General features: G+C 35.2%; 1 protein-coding gene across 1 annotated transcript in view; it reads right to left on the bottom strand.

The window, feature by feature from the left end:
• Positions 1 to 24,668, bottom strand: part of dnah6 (dynein, axonemal, heavy chain 6) — a 110,251-nt gene that overhangs the window by 62,724 nt on the left and 22,859 nt on the right. The window contains exons 28-43 of the mRNA XM_088930355.1: positions 24,396 to 24,551; positions 22,205 to 22,366; positions 20,364 to 20,501; positions 19,836 to 20,003; positions 18,840 to 18,988; positions 18,252 to 18,359; positions 16,849 to 17,404; positions 16,500 to 16,622; positions 15,412 to 15,594; positions 14,843 to 14,986; positions 12,364 to 12,585; positions 11,336 to 11,483; positions 10,919 to 11,076; positions 5,718 to 5,849; positions 4,566 to 4,737; positions 3,721 to 3,867 (exon numbers count right to left, since the gene is read on the bottom strand). Coding sequence (XP_088786481.1) covers positions 3,721 to 3,867; positions 4,566 to 4,737; positions 5,718 to 5,849; positions 10,919 to 11,076; positions 11,336 to 11,483; positions 12,364 to 12,585; positions 14,843 to 14,986; positions 15,412 to 15,594; positions 16,500 to 16,622; positions 16,849 to 17,404; positions 18,252 to 18,359; positions 18,840 to 18,988; positions 19,836 to 20,003; positions 20,364 to 20,501; positions 22,205 to 22,366; positions 24,396 to 24,551 — 2,866 coding nt within the window. The remainder of the gene's footprint in view (positions 1 to 3,720; positions 3,868 to 4,565; positions 4,738 to 5,717; positions 5,850 to 10,918; positions 11,077 to 11,335; positions 11,484 to 12,363; positions 12,586 to 14,842; positions 14,987 to 15,411; positions 15,595 to 16,499; positions 16,623 to 16,848; positions 17,405 to 18,251; positions 18,360 to 18,839; positions 18,989 to 19,835; positions 20,004 to 20,363; positions 20,502 to 22,204; positions 22,367 to 24,395; positions 24,552 to 24,668) is intronic.

Below are 24,668 nucleotides of genomic sequence, written 5' to 3' on the forward strand. Positions count from 1 at the left end.
AATCCTTTAATCAGACAGGTTTTCTACTGCACTGTCTCTCTTGGCATTGTAAATATCTTATGATAGAGTCTGGCATAGATTTTTCTCTTCAGGGCTTATTTCTGCTCTTACAATTTCCATGCATTTTTCACATTATGCTCATTTAAATAATGCTTAGAAATTTCAGGGAACCAGTAAAAAAATCACAACAGAAAATAACCCACCAAATTAATGATAACAGGGAAGAAAGTGTGCCTCCCACATAGAAGGTAGAGTTATATTTTAACTTACAGTAAGTAGTGAATTAAAATTATTAATCCACTATCTTACTGCATCATCTTAGGCTGGGATGTGATAGGCCAGAGCCTAACCTTACAGAGGGCACAGGTGGGATTACTCTGATATTGTGGCAGGCTTTTACCTGGTGAGCTGCAGTACCTGCCTTTTTTCACATAAAATATGTAGTGACAAGTTCTATTATTTCACTTAGAATAAAGTATTATTAAAGATATAATTCTTGTGTGCCTTGACCAAGCTTCCTGGTGCCTGTGTGATGGCTCAGGAATGTAGCTAAAGAGACCCCTCTTTGTGATCTCAGCCACAGAATGACCTAGTGATCTTTGCAGGTGGGAAAGTAAGGGAGGTGAGTTTATCTTTTTGATAATGATCTTCCCCAGGACAGTGACGATCTAAACTCCAATGACTGATGTCTACTGCTGGTGCCAGGATGTCTAGCTATAGCGATAGAGCCATAGGTACATTTGGACCTGATCTTAAAGTCACAGGGCACAGTCAATCATCCAAAGGTACAGTAGATCTACCAGTAAGTGATCTTTACTTACTTCACCGTCAACCCTGATAGCATCTCAGCCAATCACCAACTGGGATTATATGTTTCCCCATATAAACTGTAACCCAGCACATTTGCACTGGTTAACCACTGGCTCTCTCAATCTCTCCATCTAAACTGGAAAATTGACTTTTATAACCACGTGACTGCAAGCAGTCCGACTCAGGACTTAAACTTTCTGCAAGATTAAAGGCTGAGAAAGTGAGTCAGCAAAGTAAAGAATTCTGTACAAGATATTCTTCCTAAAACACAAGAAATCTTGTGTTTTGCGAATACAGTTTTGTTTTCACCTGATCAACAAAATTAGACAGCTGGACTCATTCTTTTTGTCGACATCCAGAATATCCAAGCAATATCCAAAGCTATAGCCAGGACGAACCAAGTTCCAATTTTGTTTACCTTGTGCCTGGACCTCAAGAAGACAAACTGTGCATAGACTGTTTTTAAAGACCAAGGGCAGCATGACGCTACCTTGGCAGAGCTGCCTAAGGCCACCGTAAGCTGCTAAGCAATGCAAGGCAAGGCAAAAGCTCTTCATTTCTCTGTCTGCACCAGGACCTTCCCAGCACAGAGGAGCTGCAAGTCGTACAATGAACCAGTCCAGACCAACTCCTTTTCATCTTAGCAAAGTTTAAACTCATCAAGAATGTTAGGCCAATGGATTGTTGAATATTACGTCATTATTCACATTCTAATTCTCGAGAGTTGACTCACTCTCGCAATTTACCAATATAATTTCTGATTGTTACAGCAAATTAAAACCCCCGTCTTCTACAAGTAGAAATAAAAAAACATTAACAAGTAACAGAAAGATGTATGGATTGGATAACAAGTCTTACATAAAACATTTTTTGGTAATGTAAACTTATTAGAATGGCACAGAGCAAAGTTATATTTATAATATATAATCAATTTAAGTCCAGAAAACAAACCCCATGGATTACAATAAAACTTCTGTCATGTGCTATGATGTTCATTTCTTAGGGGGCAGTTCTGAGCTTTCCTCCATTGTCAGAAATATTCCTTCAAACTACTATTCCTTCATCTACTGAACTTCCGTTTGTGAACTGCCTTCTTGGAGTTTGGATCACAGGTATTTGGCTGTGGTTGAAGTATGGCAATAATTTCTGAATAATGGACATTTTTATGGTCATTTGTGGAGGTCAGGGACCATTTGCTTGTAGTCTGAAGAGCTCTCTGACCCTACCCATGATGATATAAGCTGCTACATAATGTCTTGCATGCATTAACTACTTTTAAATACCAAGAAATAAGAACTCTTCAGATGCCTTTTTATAGTGTGGAGGCTTCCATCTCACTTTCATAGAGCAGAGTGTTACTGTAAATTTGTTTTTTGTCTGGATTTATTTAAAGGAATGCTTAGATGTTTTCTGGAATTTAATTTATTGACAAATATAACTTTACCATGTTCAATGCAATTACAATTAAAATATAACAATAGATTTTTTTAAATGCAAATAATTAATAGAATTTAACATGTTTTGGAATTTTTTAGTTTTGACCACTTTTGATTGGTAATTGCTTAACAATGTTTTAATTGTATCTGCTGTGAATCTCTTAATTTTCCACTATTTCTTTTATTGCAACCTGCTACAGAACTGGGGTATAGAAACATGTTTTGTGCTGTTGAGGGTCAGGACTACAATTACCACTAAAATATGGCTAAACCTACAATTTATCTTGTTTTTAACTGACAATATATAATAGTATTTAGCATGTAGAAATGGTGTTTCAGAATATTTTATTTTTGACCACTTTTCACTGGCAGGCGTATGGCTGAGGTAAAACTGCAAAATTGGGCCAAATTTGTTTGTTGACAAAACAATAAAAAACCACTTTTCCTGCATTTTGAATGCACCCTAAAGCACAGCAAATGCATCACAAAATGTCTAGGTGTTGTTCAAACCCTAACCCTAACCCTAGTTCTGGCACTTCTGGAAAAGTATCAAAACCTTTGCCTTAAGGAACTGTGTTCAAAAAGTTACCCAAATGACTCCAAATTAATTAGAAACATTTAAGTTTGCAGTTTCCCAATATTTTAAATGTATCTCCTTTGAATCCCTTTTAATTTTCCACTATCTGTTTTTTGCAACCTGCTGCACAAATGTCGCATACTGCAAATTAAACATTTTGAGCTTTTTACAGGTCAGGATCAGAATTACCACTAAAATCTGGCTAAACCTACCATTTTTCTTGTTTTTAACTGACAATATATAATAGTATTTCACATGTTGAAAGGGTGTTTTCACACCTTTGAATATTGACCACTTTTGATTGGCAGGCAAGTGACTCAGGTAAAACTACAAAATTGAGCCAAATTTGTTTGTCAAGGAAACAATAAAATAATACTTTTCCTGCATTTCAGATGCACCCTAAAGCATACAGTAGCTTTACATATTTCAAATGTATCTGCTGTGAACCACATTTTATTTTCCAGTATTTCTTTTTTTGCATCCTGCTACAGAAATGGTGCATACTGTGAGTTAACCAAGATACAATATCCAATTTGTTACACATTCTGTTATATTTTTTATATTCTTATTTTATCAAAAGTATGAATAAATATAAAGAACAGGTTATATTCTATTGTGTTAAATTCCTGCTCTTAAAGTTACCTTACACACTCCATGAGCTTTGGATAAATGTGAAACCAAATAAATTAGTAGTAGTTATAAATTGTAAACACACTGCTTCATATCAGATTTTTATTTGCTAATGTTTCTCAATAAAGTAATAAGAGGGAACTGCTTTCAATAGCATGTGTGTTTTCATTTAAAACAACACCTAGTCTGATTTGTTAAAACAAAAGGCATACTTCAGGCAGTGTCAGTAAGAAAAAAGTGTTATTTCTCAAAAAAATGAAATCTTACTGGCCATCTCGGAGACAATTGAGTTGAAATAGCTTTTATCTTCATTGTTGATAAGACGGTCATGGAATACCCTTTGACACTCATGACAAAACAACCTGAAAATCTGATTCTGGTCCCGCACGGTTCCTGGCTCACACTGAAGGATTCCTGGGCGAAAGTAGATAAACAGATAATTATCTAGTAACCAATTGTTTTTTGTGCTGTATTAAAAAGAAGTACATTTTTTCTTTGAAAGATACATGGCAGCAAAGGAAGAGAAGGCAATTTTAGTGAAAATAGTGAAAATAGAGGTATTTAATCGAAAATAGAGGCCTAGCTGAAAAATATCACTACTCTTTCATTAATCAAAACAGTCTGCATGAGCAAAATGAGTGAAAGCTTAGCTGAGTGATTAGATAATGAATGGAGAATATATGTTTTTATTTTTTAATCCACTTTTTATTTTGTAAATTGCCCTAGATAAGGGCATCATCTAAGTAAATACAGAACAATAAAATAGTTTATTATTACTAGATTAATAGATTAAAGATATTAATCATTTAAGATGAGCTACTGTACAGTATACAGTACAATCAAAATGTTACACAGCAGTGTAAGGCCTAGTGTCCCAGGTTGGGTTCTGTGTTGGAACACTTTTCTGTGTGGGGTCTGTGCTCGAGTGGATTTTTTCCAAGGACTCTGGTTCTAAAAACATGCTGGTAGAGTGATCTTCATTTCCGATTTAATGAGGACACTCATTACATGACCCTGTAAAAACTATTTAAACCTTTAATAATAAACCTTTTTAATAATCTAATCTAAAATCTTTCAAAATATTAATAGCTGAGAGGTCAGAACAAACTTACCTTGCATGCATTTTGATAAATCCCGCAGATTGAACACATAATGTGATTTGGCAGGTGTAGGAAGGAGATCAATGCTCATTCTTCTGTAGATTTCAACTGCAGCTTCCACAATACTTGTCGCAGTTTGTTTAACTGCTTGAGGAAACTCCATTAAAAACCCATTTAGGATGGCCTAAACAAAGTATTACATATTAGAATATAAATGTTAACCTCTCATATGAAGATGGGCTCCTTGCATGATAGAAACAGCATACGTATACAGTTAAACTTTGTATCCTGATCCTGAACTTGTATCAACTTCAGTTCTATTTACAGCTCATTTATTTATCTTTCTATAACTTTTTGTATAATTTCAAATTATTTTGTTTCATTGAAAGGAGGCAAATACCTTTGCAAGGCTGCCTGGAGACATAACAGAAGGTCTTTTGTCTTTGATTTGAATAATTAAAACTTTTCTCTTTAAAAATAACTCTGTAAGGAGTTTCTCTTAATTACATATTGCAAAGCACAATTCTATAAATCCATTGCTGAATGTTCTATTGCAACTTGCAATGTATTAGCCACCAGGAGGTGCAGTGGCTCTGTGGCTAAGGATCCGCTACTGTGGTTGGAAGGTTGCCGGTTCATATCCCGTGGCCAGCAGAGGAATCCTACTCTGTTGGGCCCCTGAGCAAGGCCCTTAACCCCAACTGCTCCAGGGGTGCTGTATAAATGGCTGACCCTGTGCTCTTACCCCAAGCTTTCCAGCTGTCTGTGTGTCTCATGGAGAGCAAGTTGGGGTATGTGAAAAAAGACAAATTCCTAATACAATAAATTGTATTTGGCCAATAAAGTGATCTTATTATATAAAACCAAACTGATAATAGATTAAAACTGGTTTCCATGTGTGTTTCCATATGAGAACGAGCATGGTCTTTCTGTTTTATCCAACACGGACTCATGTGTTTGTCCTGTCTTTGTGACAGAAATTTGGCTCAATAATCTGGAATAATATAATAAATCAATAACATGCTTATTTCCAGAGATTCTGCTAGATTTAATTTCTTTTGCACAATGTGAGTTTACTGATTTCTAATCAGTTCACACCCTGCCATCTGCTACATACAGTATGTACAGTACAATATACAGTATGTACGTGAGTGTATAGCTGACCTTGAAGATTTGTTTGAGGCTGTGCTCGGAGGGCGTAGGCAGGCAGAGCATGCTGAAATGTCTGATGAATCGAGGGGTGACCGGATTGCGACCTCCTCCAGGAGGCGCACAGGCAGCTGCAATGGTCATATCCTGAGGGGAGGAAAAAAGACCCACTCAATACAGAAAACAGGTGCTGAAAGTTATTTTTCAGAGTTGTTTTGTCTCTAAATAGGGGTGGCTCGGTGTTATCAAAATGCACTTTCCTATTCAAATATTTACTGCAAATTTTAAAGTTTTAAAAAGAGTATCATTTCCATTTCCAAGATGAACCTTTCATTGAGACTCCTGCTGAGACTACTGTACATATCTACAGTATATCTGTCTTTTGGACAACTAAATGTGTAAAACCTCTTACACCACTGAAATATTCCATTCTACACTCTGAAATATGTTTTTATGATCTGTTATGACTAGATTCATGTGTTTTTCATGTCATTCCTAAACCTTCAGAGGTTCATATAGGCCCTGGGGGTCTGTAAATCACCAAAAAATTAAATTTAGCTCTTGCATTTGTAAAACTCCTCTAATTATCAGACACACCTGAAAAAGGGACAGAAAATCAAGACTATAGAACTGATGTTATTTGAGATATGACAGTGACATGTGGCTTTGCTAATATTCTCCTGGAAAAACTAGACAACCTAAACTATGTGAATTCATGAACAGTGAATTGGCAAACTGCCTGAAATGGGAACATGTCCACAAAACTGTTCATCTAAAAACGCAAGAGCTGTTAAAGATTTTTCCATATAGTATCTGCCAATGAGTCCGAAGATCATAAAAATTACGCTTTTCACATTTGTTTGCACAGTTATTTGTTTTACAGTGTCTATCAAACACCTGAATAAGAAATTAACAGTATATTACCAGCTTATCTAGACACTGTTAGTTAAAAAGCTCAGCAACTATGCAAGGCTAAGCCTAGTCAGTATTGAGATGGAAGATTCATAATTCCAAGAATAACAAGGCTGCTGCTACAAGTGATTTGGTGAAAAAAAACAAGTGGTGTCAGTGGACTAGTAGTTAGTGCCATTCTCTCTGGATCAAAATGTCCAAAAATAAATATCCTGTGCTATAATTTATGACTGAATTACAAGACAAAGAAATGTGTGCTAAAATAAACTGAATATAGTATATAATTACTCTGTCTAATGTTTTCAACAGAAGTTCATTAGTGTCAAAAAAATATTGAATAAAGCTCCATAGGAAAAGTGGAGTGAAGAGAAATATCTGTCAACTTCAGTCTCTGATTTGCCACTCAATATCAGAAACCGATAGATTGAGAACTTTACTGTTTTCCAGCCAAGTGAAGCACACAGTTAGATTTTGGTTGAAACTGAGGAAAACGGTCTGTTTTGCACATTCAAAATAAACCAAGGCACATTCAGGGACAAAAGAAAAGGGAGATTGTAGGAAACTATTAGCTAAAAGAACAGTAGATAATAGAAGGAAAAATAAACTTCAAAAATCATCAAATATAACGGGTAAAGTAATTCATATGTTAATTTTAAGAAGGCCTTTAATTTCTTAAAAAATTATCTGTTCCTTCAAAATGTCTTGGACCGGAAAACATCAAAGTTGCCATTTTTGCTTTACACTCAGATGATTTGTATTTGCGATTATGACAATAATATATTGTAACTTGGTCATACAAAACATTTCTATTTTTTTTTCTCCTAATGAGCTCTATGGTTGCATTGGCTAAATGTTTTGGGTCATTGTGATGTTGCCTGACAAACTGCCACCCAATCTGCAAAAGCAGATTAAATGTTTCTGCAGACTTCAGAATTCATTCTGCTACTGTCATTATTAATTCCATCATCAGTAAAGATGACTGAGCCAGAGACAAAGGGGTCTATACAGGCATTAGTTTCATCTAGGGAAGTCATGTTTAACCACTTGTGTTTGTTTTTTTTTTGAAGAAGCTATGAAAAGTTTGAATACAACATCAAAGCCATATACAGTATGATTGATGGGATTTGTTTCTCAAAAGTTTCTTTGCTCCTTCCAGTCAAACTGAAAAGGAATATTATATTATTTTATGTGATATTACCAGTATAAGATAAGATAAGATCTGCATCTTTACTTCCATACATGCAAAAGAGACATCTGTTTGACAAATAGTGTAGTGTTTTGTTATTTGGTAACCTATCGAACTTTTATTTTTACATTTGTGCTATCCACCCACTCCAATCTGTTCTGCCACAATAAAATAAACCTTCACAGTTCACATATTTAAGAAGAAGAGATTTTTTAAGTATTCATTCTTATCAAACTTTATTCCAGTTTAAAACCTGTACTTTTCACATTCTTGTTTAACTATGTATGTCCTAAGTTTAGAAAAAACAGTAGACAGTACAAAACACTGTTAAGTTATCTTACACATAAATGAAGAGGAAAACATAAACAATTAAAAATAGCATTTCTATGTTTGTAGTGAGGCTTATTCATTTTTAAATATATTTGATCTGTTGTTTTTTTAGTTCAATGACTAGTAAACTGATTGGTATTCATGATTTAATTTCTTAAGGCAGTTTACATACTGTATACTCTGCTTTGTGCATTTTAATATTTTTAATATTACATGATTTTTATGTATAAATGTATTTATTATCTAGTTCTCAAAGAGGATTCAGAAGACTACTAAACATGGTATTATAATTTTTCTGGATCTGCTCCATATTTGGTTTATATCATATTTGAAGCAGTAGATGTTTTTAAGCAGAATTGCAGAAGTTTTATAATATTTTCATTTAGCAAAATTGTAAACATGAATGCTTTTGAAGGTCATTCACATTGTGTATCATAGTTAACAAAAGCATTTTTCAGAGCTTAAAATCTTTTGCTCTTAAGCCCTTCTCTGCACCGAAAGGTAGAATTCATAGGAGACAAAGGCTATACCGAAAATCGTTCTATTTGACAAGACATCATGTGCTTTCAGAATTACAACTCTCTGTAAAACATCATGACTTCTTCATGATGTTAGAATTGTGGTTCAAATACTGTTAACACAGTGCCTTTATTCTCTTCCCTGTTGTTAAATCACAGGATCACAGAGCATCTAGCTTGATACTAAGGCAATGGCCTCTTTATGGACAGTCTAAGGAGAGTGTGGGGGGTAAAATATGAATGACACATTCGCAGATTTCATAGAAAAAAATCAAGGGTATAAGATTGGGGTATATATCATTTATACATAAAAATGATTGCTTATTATTAGACTTCATTTCAATTTGGGATGCTGGGATAAACAGCAAGCAGATATCTGACTAAAGAGAACAGAGAAAATCACTCAAGGCTCCAGCTGCTTCGCTGTATTTTTTATTATTGTTGTTGTTGTTGTCTTGTAATCAGTCTTTTAGATGATGATGCCCAGGTGCTATGATCTTACTGGGGCAATGGAAAAAGAGTATCCAGTTATGTACAGAGAATCATTAAGTTAATAAGTTTATAAAATGAGGCTGCTAATGTCATCCACTGTTTCCATTGTTTCCGTACTGCCTTGTGTATGTTTTTAATATTATGTATTTTAATTTTTTCTGTACAGACTAAATGTCTCAAAAAATAAAGGCTACATTATGCTAAAATTGCAAAGCCCATTACATCATCCAACTTCAATTTCACCAACTCCAAAATCCACAAAGGTACTGACAATGTCAATCTAGGGGATGTCTTCAGAATACACCCTGAAACTTGAACTAAAGGACACTGTTATGCCACGCCCCTGGAGGACTCGGCATTCCACCTTGCATTCCAGACCAGTCCCCAATTAGCCAATTTACCCCCAGCTTATTTAATGCTGCTTCACAGTCTCCCCTGTGCTCAGTATTACAGTTCTTCCTGGCTAGAGCTACTCCTATTCTTGCGATTACTTTCTACTTGTTTTTTTGGCTTCCTGATCCTGGTTTGTTTTTCGGCTACGTCTCCTGGTGTTTTGGTTTTGGTATTTTGATTCTCGCTTTGGTTTCGACTCTCGGCTTCCTTACGGCTTACGGCATCGCTTCTGGTTTTGTACTTTTGCACCGGCTTGTCTACCCTCGGCTTTCGGACCTCGGATTGTTCTATCGACTACGCTTCTGGAAATCGCCCTGGTTTTCTGCATAGGGCCCTCACTACTAACTCGTAACAGACACAGGTGAAATTGTGGAAAATACTCAGATTTGCGATTCAAACTAAGAACATGGAGCTCTTTACAGAAAGGACTGTGGGAGTGTGCAACAGAAGTTCTCAATGATATTGTTGAAGGTGATACCCGGGCTTCTTTCAAGAAAGATCTGGATGAGAGTCTTGGATCAGTTAGCTATTAACTACCAAATGAGCTAGGTGGTTCAAATTGCCTCCTTTTGTTTATATCCTTTCTTATCATCTCATGTTCTTGTCACAAAAAAGTATATGTGGATGAATTTGAACTTCTCAGTTAGAAGGTATCATTCTGAAAAGGTACAGTAAATTATCCAGAGATGATGTCAGTATTTCACCCAGATTCAAAGAAAAAGAGAAATATCTTTACACAAAGCTTTGTGGGAGGTCTGGAACAAGCTGCCCAGCCATGTAGAGCAAGCCAATACTCTGGCTTCTTTTAAAAAATCACTAAATAAAATCCTTGGCTCAATTAGCTCAGGCTGTACAATACTGGTCCTGAAGGACTAGTGAATTTATAGGTTTTCATTCCAAATCAGATTTTAATGTGCTAAATCAGATTATTGACATAAATTGAAAAATTCAATGCCACTGCTTTAAAGAGACTCAGAAAACCTGTTAATCTAACAGGTTTTCTACGGGTTTTCTATCCACTACAGGAACAGCGCTGCACATCTAGTAACAACCAAACCGGACAGCTGAATGTTTTCATGTTCTTTATCTTTAACCCATAAGGACAAGAGTCTTCTTATTTGAACAGTTGCTTGATTCAACAATAACTTACAATCTCTTAAATGCAATTGATCTAAAAAACTAACTGGATCGGTGCTCTTCAAGACAAGGGTTGGAGAGCTCTGGACTAGAATAATGCATTTCAATCCCGATGAGCCATTAATTAGGATGATATCTGCTTACTACAAATGAGTGGATATAATGTATCTAAAACATAACTGAGCTATTTACAGATATTTAAATAAATAGATTTTTATTGTAAACAATCGATAATAGGAAAAAGTTACTTGAATTTCCTTCCAGAAGAATTTTTCTCTGTCATAGAAGCCATGGAAGTCCTGGTACTGTCGGAGTAGCTCAATGGGAGGTTGAGAACCATAGTGATCAAGTTTAGGCATGTTGAGGTCATCGACAAATACAATCACCTTCTTGTTTCCAGGAGCCCCTAAAAATCGCATTCACAGAAACCATCTTTCAAAAAAGTTTCGAATCATCATACTGTATCGGATAGTATTTCATACTTTATTGAGCTTCTTATCAATGAGATAGGAACAATGCTTCTGTATAAAAAGTAAGAAACATAATGTAAATATTTTCTTTATTGTATTTCTGTATTGGAATTTGATTACTGTATTTCAAGCGAAGGAATTCAACTTCATCCTAAGAGCACTGTTATGAAGATCATTGTAGGATGGAACTCTTACCCAATATATTCTTTCTTTTTTTTTCTAACTTTGACTCAATAATTTCCTGTGTCCTAGCAGAAGACGTCTGTGCTGAGAAGTTGATGTAAACAGGAACATAACCAGCCTTGTCTTGAATGCTGTTCAGTAATCCTCGGGCAACAACAGACTGCAGAAGCAATGAAACTTCACATTAAAGACCATGTCAACTTTGGGTATGAAAAAATCTTAAAAAGACCTTAATCTGCATGGAGCAAAATTTCTAATTTTTCATTTTTCATTAAATATACCTATTGTATTGCAGAGTTTAAATGATGTATTCAAGTATTTCGAATTGGCTAACTCTAAAATGGTTTGTTACATCCTTTAACATGCAATTATTGTGATTTTCTTTAAGGCCAGATGTCCAAATCTCTTTTGATTTTCTTAATGGCAAGTAAATTTGTTTTTGAATTTTCCATTAATCCTGTGATATATTTACTTACATCTTATTATTCACCAATCCTTCATTGTTTTGCCAAAGCAGTGTAGCAGTTTTAATTTAAAAGAGAATTATACATAAGGCATTTGATTATACAAATAGGAACAACTACAGATAATATTCCACTGTTTGTGTTAGATGAACTTTATCTAGACAAAAACACATATGCAATAAGTTTTTCTGTTTATTAACCACATAGCCACTCTTTCTAGATGTTCAGCACAGAAATGTTATATATGTATTGTTTTAAATCTTGGAAGATTTTATTCCATATATAATATTTTAAAATAGCAATCGCATTTCATTTTTACGGAATATAAAATGAAAAAAATATAATAAAAATACTCATCCTATTGATTGACCACTATAGCTGTACTTTAATCTCCTCTTGAAAAGGTTACTAAATAAATATTACTATGAACAGAATTAAAGTATATCTGTGTGAAATACTAAGACTTAGATGATTTTATATACAGTATGCGAAATGCAAAATAAATTACATTAGAACCTAATTCTAATTAATTAATGATTCTAAATTCTAAATAATTAATGAAAAACATGCAGTTACCTTCCCAACTCCTGTTGTGCCAGTGAAAAGTACAGACTGCCTAACAGCAAGTAACTTTTCCATAAGGTAGCCATATCGAACAGTATCAGTTGTTGGAACAAGCATCTCAAAAAATGGTGTTTCATTGTTGTACTTGAACATAGGGATGATTCGCTCCCAGGGCTTAAGAAGCTTGCTTTCATAATCCATGTACACACTCCACAAATCTCCTGAACTTGGCATCTATCAATGGGAACATAAAATATTAAAATATATATAAAATAATAGAAACAAGTTTTTTTTTTACTAAGTGGAGATACCTTTGTGCAAGGCAGATAACATTTTTGTACAATCAAGCACCTCAATTACAGAGGTAAGTGTGACTAAGTGTAATAAGCACAGTGATATAATGGAGATATATTGTCACCCAATGAAATACAAAATATAGTATTTCTATCTCTATTATACAGTATAAGAACAGTGAGTTAAAATTTTCAAATACATAATTTTTACAGTATGTATAGAATTATGCATTGGGTGTTCACTGCACAACTTTTTGTTAATGTATAATGCGATTTTCAATCAATTAAGGCAGGTAGAATATCTCTTTGAATGCTTTCATATATACTAGGGTGTACTACACAACTATTACATAACACAAATCATGTTCCCTTTTGTATTTGACTATCTCTTGCTGGTTTTAGCTGGAGTTAACTAAGAATGTGCCATGATCTCTGACTGAATATCTGTCTTTTTATACAGTTTGTTGTTCCTATGATTAATAGTTCAAAGATTATTTAAAGGAAAATGTGCTTCATTTGACTCCAGAGTCCCAGAAAAGCTTAGCCTCTCATAACGCTAAAACTGTCTGTGTTGAAGCCAAAAATACAAATTTTTTAGTCTTACCAATTCTTTCTACATACCCAGTTCCACTAAATCATCTGATAGTCAAAGGTATAGCAACATTGTTTTGTTTGATAAGAGAATGCGACCCGTGTTTTTTGGAGCAGTTACAGTATATGCTCAGTTGAGCTGAGACAGAAATACAGTACTGTACCACAAAAAATCTTATTTAATAAGTACAGAAGGCCTATTTGGTAATATTTTGGAAGACCAGTTTAATAATAATACAATTGCATTTCAAAGTCCATTTTAAATACAGTAAATTCAATGCTGTACGGTGGCACAAATGTAATATACATAACATAAAGTAAATAGAGGGAAAAAAGGAATTACATTCAATTATGCATTAGAATTCAAGACCACACAGGAAGTAACAGAATCTTCAGATGGAAAACAGCTTCGCAATATGCTGTTTATACTGTATACCTCATACTGGAGCCCGTCTTTTTTGTGTATATCGTACAAAATGAGACACATTTATTTTATGTGGGGCACAGGATTGTGTCCTAACTGACTAATGTGTTTAATCAAACATCTAACATTTTACATGCCCAGCAGCTCTGCAGCTGGGGATTTTGGCTATATTGCACAGGATAGTCAGACATTCTGCACTTTGCACCAAGGGGCTTTAAACAGAAGGGGCAAATATTGCTGGAAGATGCTAATAATAATTATGAACACGTACACAATCATTTTAAACAAATGTGAAGGAAAAAAAAGCTAAATATCTGACTTTATTAAAACCTTCTCAGTGCTTTGCACAACCGCTACTCAAATATACAGCAAGATCAATATAGATTTGAGAGCCTTTTGAAGTCTGTTACATGAAGAGGTATGTTCAAATGAATATTATATATTTGTAATTATCAAATAGTGAATTATGTGGATCAGTCTGTATAATTGATAGAGACATACAGTATGGGTCAGCCAATACAAGGTATTATTTTAGTGAATGTATGAAAATATTTTTTTATAATGGCATGGATTTCTCTGCTATAATTCAGTTTATTCTATTAATTGTATTCCATTTCTATTGTAAACTGTATTTAATGTAATCCTTTGAGTTATTATTGATGACTGTGTCGTCCAATTCAGGGTCATGGGGGGTCATGGGGGGGCTGGAGCCTATACTGGCAAGCAACAGGCGCAAGGCAGGATACGCCCTGGATGAAATGCCAGTCAATCGCAGCACACACACAGACATGCACATAAACACATGAGGGCCAGTTGTTCTGAATCCAATTAACCTACCATTATGTTGTTGGACTGTGGGAGGAAACAGGAGCACCCAGAGGAGACCCATGCAAACATGGGGAGAACATACAAACTACACACAGATAGCTCTCCAGGTCTGAAATCTACGACCCAGGGTCCCAGCACTGTGAGGTAGCAATGCTAATCACTGCACCACCATACACCCAAGTTAGCATCCTGAAAGTTATATACTGTATGATGCTGTTCAACTTTTTCATTGTTTTTGACTCTAGAAAAAAAAACAGGTAGTGAAGGTGCTGCAATAAAAGTGTTCTGAATAAGGTCCTGAATTGTATAAAACAGCATTAAACATAGTCTTTGTAATGTTCATTGTAAACAATACCTTTGCATCAGAGTTATCCTCAAACTGCTGCTTTATAAAAGTATCAAAGGCATCCCAGTGATTGTCAGTTAGATTCCCACCTACTGACCACAGGTAGCAGAAAAGAAATGTCTGGCAGAGGACAGGGCCTAATTTAGTCAGGTCCTGTATAAGACACATACAAAAAATATTTATTGCATACAACACTGAAACACACTTTATATAGAAATAGAATTGCAAATACTGTAGATGCATCTTTAAACTACTTGAATTTAAACTACTTGAAGAAACAGTAAACAGTGGCACCCAGTGACCAAAGACAATATACATGTGCTCCAGAAAGGAATAATTTATTACAAGCAAGTCTACTTCAATTTCTTACATCAAACATTGCATATACAAAAATATGTATTGCAGGTACTACGTTTATATGAACTACTATAGAGCTGTAGCACTGGGGCCAAATAATAATTTTTCCATGTACGCATGCAGTACTCTTTTTTAAATTATTTATACAAATTAGACTCTAAACTAAATTAAAATCTCTTCCTGCGCCGATTTTTTCAAAGAAATGCCAATCAGTGATTTACCATATTCAGATCAGGTCCTCCCTGGCCAAGTAGAAGAGATTCCAGCAGACAGCAGAGTGTTGTGACTTTACTGATGTCCACCTGCGCCATGGCTTGAGTGCACTTCTTAGCCACAAACTGCAATCCTTTCTCAACATAGCGACTAAAAAGATCCAACAGGTACTGCCTCTTCTCTTCCGACAACTGCAAGGGACAAATGTTAAAATATGTGATTAAATATACATCAAACATGCACCCTATAAAATTATGAGAAATCAGACCATAAAGAAAGTCAAGAAACAAGAACACAGCAGTTTTACACTTTACCACATTTTTAGATAATTGCATTACATTTCTTGGAAATGATTATAGTTAATTAATCAATAAAATATCAAATTAAAGCCAAGATTTAATTAGTTTAAACATTTAATGTTGAAATTAATCAATACTGTTTTCCAATTGTTTGGAAGTGATGATTTTATTATATCATTTATCAGTGATAATAAGCACATTAACATATATATTCTTTAAATGAACCTCAGAGGTTTAACATTTTTTAAACTGTGTTTTAAGTGATATCTGTCACCTTCAAATAAGTTTTAGAAAGTAAATGTTTTACTGTGTGCTGTAAAAGGTACAGTAGTTACAGTCCATGTTCATCAAATACAGTTTAGAGCTATAACATCTAATATTTCTCCAGCTTCTACCTTAAGTTGTTTTTCCAGTTCCTGCACATTCTCTAATTTCCTATTCCTACACATTCTCCCATTTTTCAAAATTACATTTGATACATCCTTGCCAAATTACATTAGTTATTATACTTTTCATATTTTAGCACAGCTTTCTTTTTAATTTTTTGATCATCCAATGGCACCTTAATAATTTTGTGGATTTTGACGTTTCTTTGTTATGGAAAACAACACTTAAACTTTTATCCCATTTGTAAAATTCACCAAACAATCTGTGCTTCTAAAGGGAGAATAATTGTTTGTTTATGTGTAAATTAGGTAGTTACATAATAAAAGACTGAAAGGCCAAAGTTGATATTTCTTTCAAGGCATAACCCCATCCAATGGCTAATGCTTTAGTTACAAGAATAGATGGCTTACTCTTTGGGACAGCCCAGTAATCCATGTCTGAACATATGGCATCCATTTCAGTTCTTCAGAGTCAATGTAAACCATTCCACAACGGCTAACAGTTGCTGGGGATGCAACCTTTAGATCCTGGACCTGAAAGATTGACAGAATAGTTCAGAGGAGCATTATCAACATCTGAGTAACACACAGAACTATAACAAATTACTAATATTTCCACAGACAAAAAAGACAAGGGTATAAAAAAATATGTCAAACACACTTCATCTAGAACTGTTAAGATTACCCTGACAATGTACAGTATATGCTGAGTGATGTTTTAAATGAAAAAGACAGTTATTTACAGTCCATTACAACTTACTTCAAACACCATGTGAATGGATGGTGTTAGCTTGATTCTTTCACTGTTTGCTAGGCACAACATCTTGTTATCATCTAGGACGGTGTTCATATTCTCAATCCACAGGGCGTCTACAGGCCCGTCGCTAACGATCCACTTGTGATCTTCCGTAGTGTCATTGACAGCAGCTCGGACACTGAGAGCCATCAGGCCATCCCTCCACTCCAGGGTCAAAGTGTTCACCTCTCCATAGAGCTCTCCCATTGTGACTGATTTGGGGTTCAGCACATATGTCTTAACAAGCTGGTAATAGGGATTGCTATTCCCTAATTTATACAGAGTCCCTAGGGTGTCTGCGAGGATTCTGTACACAGTGGTTTTGCCGCCTCCCGTCGGCCCCACAAGCATAACACCATGGCGCACAATCATTGTCTCGTACAGCTGGATGACTTTGAGGATCATGGTAGGCACAGGTTGCAAGCCGCGTTTCAGCATCATATCCACGATGGTTGACTGCAGAATGCCATAATCGTGATCTGGAATGGTTACACCTGGAAAGAGGTCTGAAAGGATCCCACTGGGAAAGAAATTCATACAAGTTAGGCTTCAGCATTTGTCTCCCGTCATCGTTTCATTTTCTGAGAGCAAATAGGAAAGCTTTCACTTTTAATATGTCACTTTATATTGTGAGATTACCTGAAACTAACCCAACACAATCTGTACTTAAAAGCCAGGTGTTAAGGGGAGAAAAAAGCTACATTTCCAAATGTAACTTTGATCCTTTTTAAAACATGAAATCAAATGTTTGAATAATAACCAGTATCTTTCTTTATAAAATCAGCTCATTGTTAAGCATGTTTAAAGTTCAGAGAATGTATATTTCAGCAGGTGTCAACTAATTTTGTGTGGTGAGTTTTGTGACATAAAAATTTGTGAAACTGACAACTTTAAGGCCTCCAACCCCGCTCAATGGTTGAAATGGAAAGAAAATAAGCATGTGGAAAGCAAAGTCGGACATGTCCACAATGTACTGTAACTTTGATCCTTGACTCTCCTGAAACTGGACAAAAATTGTATGACACCAGTAAGACAATCTAAACATGGAAACTGAAACTGTTCATACCAGGGAACAAATTGAAAGCTTTCTAAGAATGTCCATAACAACACTAATAATCCATTGATACATTTAACAGAAAGGTATACGGTCAGCACTCTTGTTATGATCTCGTATTGAATGTGAGACCTTATGCAGTATGTGTCTGCTTTTGTACAGAAGTCTATACCAACACCATTGTGTATTATACAGTATGCAGGACTTCAACTAATTAAACATCTCATTTAGTCTTAATGTATATCTGAATTTAACAATATACTGATTTAAAATCTATAGGGAGAATAGTTTAAAAATAGAAAAACAAAAGTACCTGAAAAGCATAGCATCATCTGTCAGGAATTTGGGAAGATTAGAGTCTCGCAGAGCTCTGATTAATACAACGTCTTCACTGAGATGAGGGTTCTCTCGTTTTAGGGACCTGCATATAAATCATTTGTTTTTTTCAAAAACATATCCCCTGGTAATTTATATTTTCATCATTACAGAAGATACAATATGATAAAAGTCTACACCAGAATAAAACAGCCTCAGTCACTTTATAAAAGAGTGAGATATAAGGAATCTCAGGTAAGAGAAAATGTATGTTTTACATTCTCTTAAAAATGGATTCAATTTAATTGTATTATCTGTCATTCATCTTATGATATATAGATGTTATGTAGTTTATTATTCATAACATCAAACACATGACTGCTGCATCAATACTGGATCACTCCTTCTACATTTGAAAAGTAAATATTTTAAAATAATTTTTGTAGCATAACAAGAAATAAAACAAAACCAAAACATACCAGGGAGGAGATTCAAGATCTCCTCTTAAAAATAAAATATTTTTTTTTATGCTTCTTGTTTAACTAAAGATCCAGCTTGTACTTGTCACACACACCAGCTTTCTTACCCTGCCATGACCAGCACTGACTTAACAGCCCGCATCCCAAAGTCATAATGATCCTGCTGTGAGAGCTGTTCACTGCACAGTTTGTACATTTGAGTCATCTTTCTGGCCAGAGTTTTACTTGATTCAAAACCTTCGGAGTAAAGAATAACCTGAAAGACAGCAGAAATCAGACTTTCTATGTAAGAAAATATGTAAATAAAGAGGGGCTTATTAATAATCACATAAAAAGATATAATGCAAAACCTCCTGGTTAAGAGCTACTCAAGATCGAGCTGTCTCAGAAAGCCCCCTTTGAAATGCCTCTAAATAAATTCATTTTCCTCTTCAACTAATATTATGATTTTGGCTTTAACAAGAGCTAGTAATCAAATAACGCATGCTGACAGTTAACTGAAATTAACGTGTCAGTCATTGTGCTTTTCCCTTTTATGTATGTTTGAATGAAGTAATAATTTTGAATAACAGACTTTTATATCTTGGCTGTTTTTAGGTCTAAAGTTAAGCATGAAAATATCACAATAAATACAAGGAATCAGATCTATAAAACATATATAGATCTATATATATACTGTATATTACATATCCATATATTGAAGATTTTTAGACGCTTGGATGTTTCCATCCAACATCAGATAGGCATTCGCTGCAAAATAGAGCCTAATCTCAACAGAACAGGGTGCGAAGACGGGACACTAGTGTATCGCAGGACATACACAGGGACAATTTAGAATCATCAATTATCCTAGCCAGAATGACAATGGAAGACTGGGAAGCCAGGGCACCTTACTGAATTCTTCTTGTGAATACAAGGAGATTAGGCATACTCCACACAGAAGGTGTGGGGTACCAACACTAACTACCATGTGACCATGCTACCATGTGTTCTATCATATTACATATCATCATGTCATCATTACAGCCTTTGTGGACAGAATGAATATGCTAATTGACTGGCTCCACACTCTGAACATCAGAAAACACAGAATGTCTTCTTACCTCTGCGATGAGGGCATAATTGGGAACCATCATCGCAATGGGTCTAAACAAAGCCTTCAAGTTATCAGGCAGCTCCGTTCTACCAGCGTAGCCCGGGTTCATAGTGATGAATGCAGCACAGGTCATCACCAGCTTTATTTCACGCCCCTCAAACATGAATCTGGAAAGCTTAAACCAAAGAAAAATATTTTGAAAAAATACTTTTTCAGCAAAGCATAAAACTCTTTAACTGAGGCTTAGGGGGACCTTGAATGTATATGTGATAATATATATTATAATTATCATCAGCATGGTTCTTGGTGCTACACTGAAGAAGAGATTCTTAGTAAAGTTGTTTGTACAGTTGTTGTACAGTTGTTCTGTACTTGGAGATCAGAATTAGCGAGCTAAAGTGTGCAGTGACAGAAGGGCTCTTGACGTACAATCATTATGTCTTCCAAAATCCCAACCTTGGGGATGTTCGTGACCACATTGATCTTTAGCTATCTTGGAGAACTGGCTGCTTGAGCTGCAGAAGAAAATCGGTACCTTTGCTGCCTTGGCGTTTCTGATGGTAATGAGCTGCTGGGCAATTACAGAGAGAACCTCAATGTCAATGCGATTGAATTCATCAAAACAGCACCAGGCACCTGACTGGGCCAAGCCACTGAAGAAACGTCCCATCATCTAAGAATTCAAAAGAATACAACAACACAGATGAAACGATTGCTATATAACGAGTTAGCATTTCTTCATTTGTTTTGAGAATCAGTGGAATGCAAAAAAATAAATAAAACAAAATTAAGAAAGAGCTTGTTCTATCTCAGAAAATTAGGGGTTGACATTTCTCTTAATGCTTTCTAGTTCTCAGAATTCTCACAACTTTTTTGTCTTTATTGTGACAGCACTGAGGTCATGCGATTACTTCCATGAGGTATACAGAACCAATGATATAACGTTGTCAAGCTTGTTCAATACAAAATTAAGAATTCGAGTGTGGTTTTTTGCTGTCCATGTCTGTACCAGAAAAAAGGGGAGAAAATATGCACTTGTTTTTTCAAGGATTGAATACCGTAGCGCAGGGGTGGTCAGCTCTGGTCCTTAAGGACCAATATGCAGCATATTTTATAGGTCTCCAGCTTCTTGAGAACAAGGAAAGGCATCAACTTAAGCCAATAATGAGTTTAATTAGGCAAGTAAGAACACAGGTGGCAAGAAAAGTAGAAACCTTCAGGCTCTCCAGGACTGGAGTTGTGCACCCCTGCTGCAATGCCTTACACGCAGGAGGCTATAAAACTACATTTAATTACAATATTTTCCAAATTCAACAGTTAAGGGAGCTCTTGAGTGGCTCAACCTAAGCACAGGGTGAACTCTGTGATTGTGGGTTCAGGCCTGGGTTATATCACCAACTGTGGTGTTCGCACGTTTGTTGTGATGCATATTAAGTACCTCTATTAAGTAAAATTACTACCACTAATCTTGGTATTACTTATGTGACTAGTAACAATATATTAAGAAAAAAGTAAAATCAGCTTTTTACATTAGATGTTTTCATGAACTGACTGTAGTTTTATTTATATTAAATAAGCCACATGTGAAATTTAGAAGAAAGATATCAGCTGGGTATCTAATGCATCCCAAGGGCTAAAAATTACTGCAAAAAGATGATACATCTTACACCTGTCTGGTATAGGAATTACTAGTTGCTTTCAAAAAACAGAAGGGAAAAGTGTTGTTACTATTCTAAAGTATAAATACTGTCTACCAGGAATTATGATAAGCAATCTACTAAGTTTTAGAAAACAATTAAATTATACCCAAAGTGTTACTGTACATATTTATTCAAACAAAACCGTTAATTCGCATTGTAAGAAAAAGCTGCTTGTAGCTGTAAAACAGATGTCAGGACCAAGGCCAGCACCTCGGACAGAGAAGTACATTCCTTCAAGAGGATCACAGTGCCATCTAGAGGATTTAGCAAAAATATATTTTCTCGTCATTCCAAAAATCTAGAGCATAAACATGTGTGCATGTTAATTTAATAGTCTTTACTAAACAACCCTTTTATGTTTAAATTGTTGGAGAAACTCAATGGCTCATTCAAAACTCCCCTTTCTCTGCTCTGTTTTTTTATGTTTCATGCACAGTTACCAGGAATCTGCTGTTAAATTAAACATCATCCTGAAACACCATTGTGTGACCTTATTTTTTTGCTCTTACTGTTCTGATTTAAAGCTCATGACGGTAAAACATTTTCTCAATTGCAAATTCATTCTGGCAAATGATGGGGCAGGCAGAAATGGAAAACAAGGAAAATTAAGCAATGTTTTACGCAAGCAATGTGATTAAAAATTCACACAGGAAAAAGTAAAATTCTGATGTTGTACCTTATAGTCCAGGCCATCAGAGCAGTTGAAAACCACACACTGGATTGCCAGTGCCTTGGCCAGGTCTTTAGTGGTCTCTGTCTTGCCAGTACCAGCAGGTCCAGCTGGAGCTCCTCCCAAATCAAGCTGCAGAGCTCCCATCAAGCAAAGGTAGCAGCGGTCCTAGCAGTGAATAAAACACAGATCATTATGAGATAACGGATTCCATCCAATTAAATGGCACAAGAACATTCTGAAGTTGGTGGCCCATGAATAACTATAGACTCCCTATCTAACAGACTTATACATATAACCTATATACGTAAGGACAAGAAAGACTTAGGCAAGGTGCTTTAAAGATTGGCAAACACAAGGAAAATTAATGCAATTTATTCTTTTTTAGTGGAGATCTAAAATTATAATAGTTTAAAACACCTTCATTTGCATACTGACTTTTGTAGCTGTGACACTTCCTTGTAATTATTCAGCATTTTTGTGTGCCAGTGCAGCATGGCTGCTGTTATTAATCTTGACAGTGGTTTTATGAAATAAAAAAGGCATCGCAGTGCTTTATCAAGACGATATGCACCTAACATGTATTTTTATTAATAGTCTTGATTAATTAGGAATAGAACAGACCCCTGACCTTATCATGCCAAACATGCATGCTACTGTTGAACTTATTCTGTTTGATTTTATTTAAAGGAATGCTTAGTGGTTTGAATAATTATCCCTCTCATGTCTTGACTTTTGAGACAATGACAAATATGACATTGCTCTGAACAATGCAACTATTAAAAGTTAGACTTTTTTAAGCAAGAAATATACATCCAATCTATACAATGTTATTCTTATTCTTTGTATCTTGTTAAAAAGCAAAAATAAATAAATGGGCTGTTATTATTAGAGACTAACATAAACTATGGTCACATAGTTTATTAATTTATTACAAATGTATTACAACAAAGTTAATATGATCAAAGCTTTTCCAAAGTAGTACTTTAACATGGTTGATGTTAAATCTCTTCTTTTTTAATCCAGATGAGATGAACTGTATACTGTATATGATGTGCTCTGTTCCTATTTCATCTCATTGGGTGTTTGAATAAATCTGGAGGTCACTGTATATACTGTATGCAATCTTTAGCCTAAAGAGATCCTGCCAGATTAGCTGCAAAATAAATATGAGCCTTTAATTTAGCAATTAACCTTGTATATCCCACATGGGGCATTTTATGATCAAACTCTGCAAAAGAAGGGTAGGATGCCAAAGGCAAACAAGCCTGAACTAAGTGAAAGCTCATTGGCACAGTTCTATTAATAATTATAATTAAACATGCCACCCCATGGCACATAAATGCATTCAAATCCACAAGAGGCTTAAAGTCATTAGTACTGTTATGTAATACTTTAAACATCTGTGGTTATACTAATTAGAACATGTCCAACTTGACAGCAAACTATTTCTAAAAAATAAAACAAACTCCACTTGCAACTGCAACTGCCCCTGTTACAAAGCTACAGTAGCTGATTAAACATAAATATCATATTGACACTATCCAATCATAGACTTCTCCCGTTAACTCTCTTTAAAACTAGAAACATTAAAGAGTTTTTTCTTTCCTTCAGAAAAAGGTAATACAGTACCACATAGTGGCAAATTATTATATCCTTGATCATTTTATTGTGTTAAAAAACAAAGAAAATGAAATGAGGCACTATTATTACAGACTTACATAAACTATGGTTACATTATTTATCAATTTATGACAAATACATTGCAACAAATTTAACATGAACAAAATAGTAGTTAAACATGTTTGTTGTTAAATCTTTTTTAACCCAGACAAGATGACTGTTCTTTTTTGGTCATTCTCTTTAGCTATAGAACATATGAAACATTTTAGGTTTTTTTTAGAACAGTTTAGAACATTTAGGGCCTTAACTGTGGATGATGCCAAAGAGACAGTCTACAAGACCTCAAACATTGCCAGTATCTACTTATATGATTTGCATAATACAATTTGTGTGCGTGTCTGAGAATTGCAATTGCAGCTGTGTGTGTTTACACAAATCTTTGAGTGCTGCCACCTGGAGTTCATGCAAAATGTGGGCCACTGTTTTAATCCTGTTTTTGTAATCTATAAAAATGTCCATCTCTGTCTTCTCGACATATGTCACATCCATGTGCCAAACAGTAAAAAACACTTACCGTAAGAGGAGTAATGACTAGCCGTGGACAGGCACCTAGATACTCATAGCCATAGGTATACTGTGACAAAGCCATCCTCGCCACACAGTTGTCAATGTCAAGATCCCAGTAGTATCGCAGCTGCCTTTGCCATTCAAAGTTAGAACTTGAATCAACCTGAAAAAGAGGAAGGGTTAACAACTTTAGATTTAGTGAGTAAGCACAAATAAAGAAAAAGCACAGTGACATCTTTGTATAATGCCTACTGGGTGTGATTCATTTTCACTGAAAACT

Source organism: Atractosteus spatula, chromosome 1, assembly GCF_055471065.1.
Source record: "Atractosteus spatula isolate fAtrSpa1 chromosome 1, fAtrSpa1.hap1, whole genome shotgun sequence".
Classification (NCBI taxonomy): Eukaryota; Metazoa; Chordata; class Actinopteri; order Semionotiformes; family Lepisosteidae; genus Atractosteus; species Atractosteus spatula.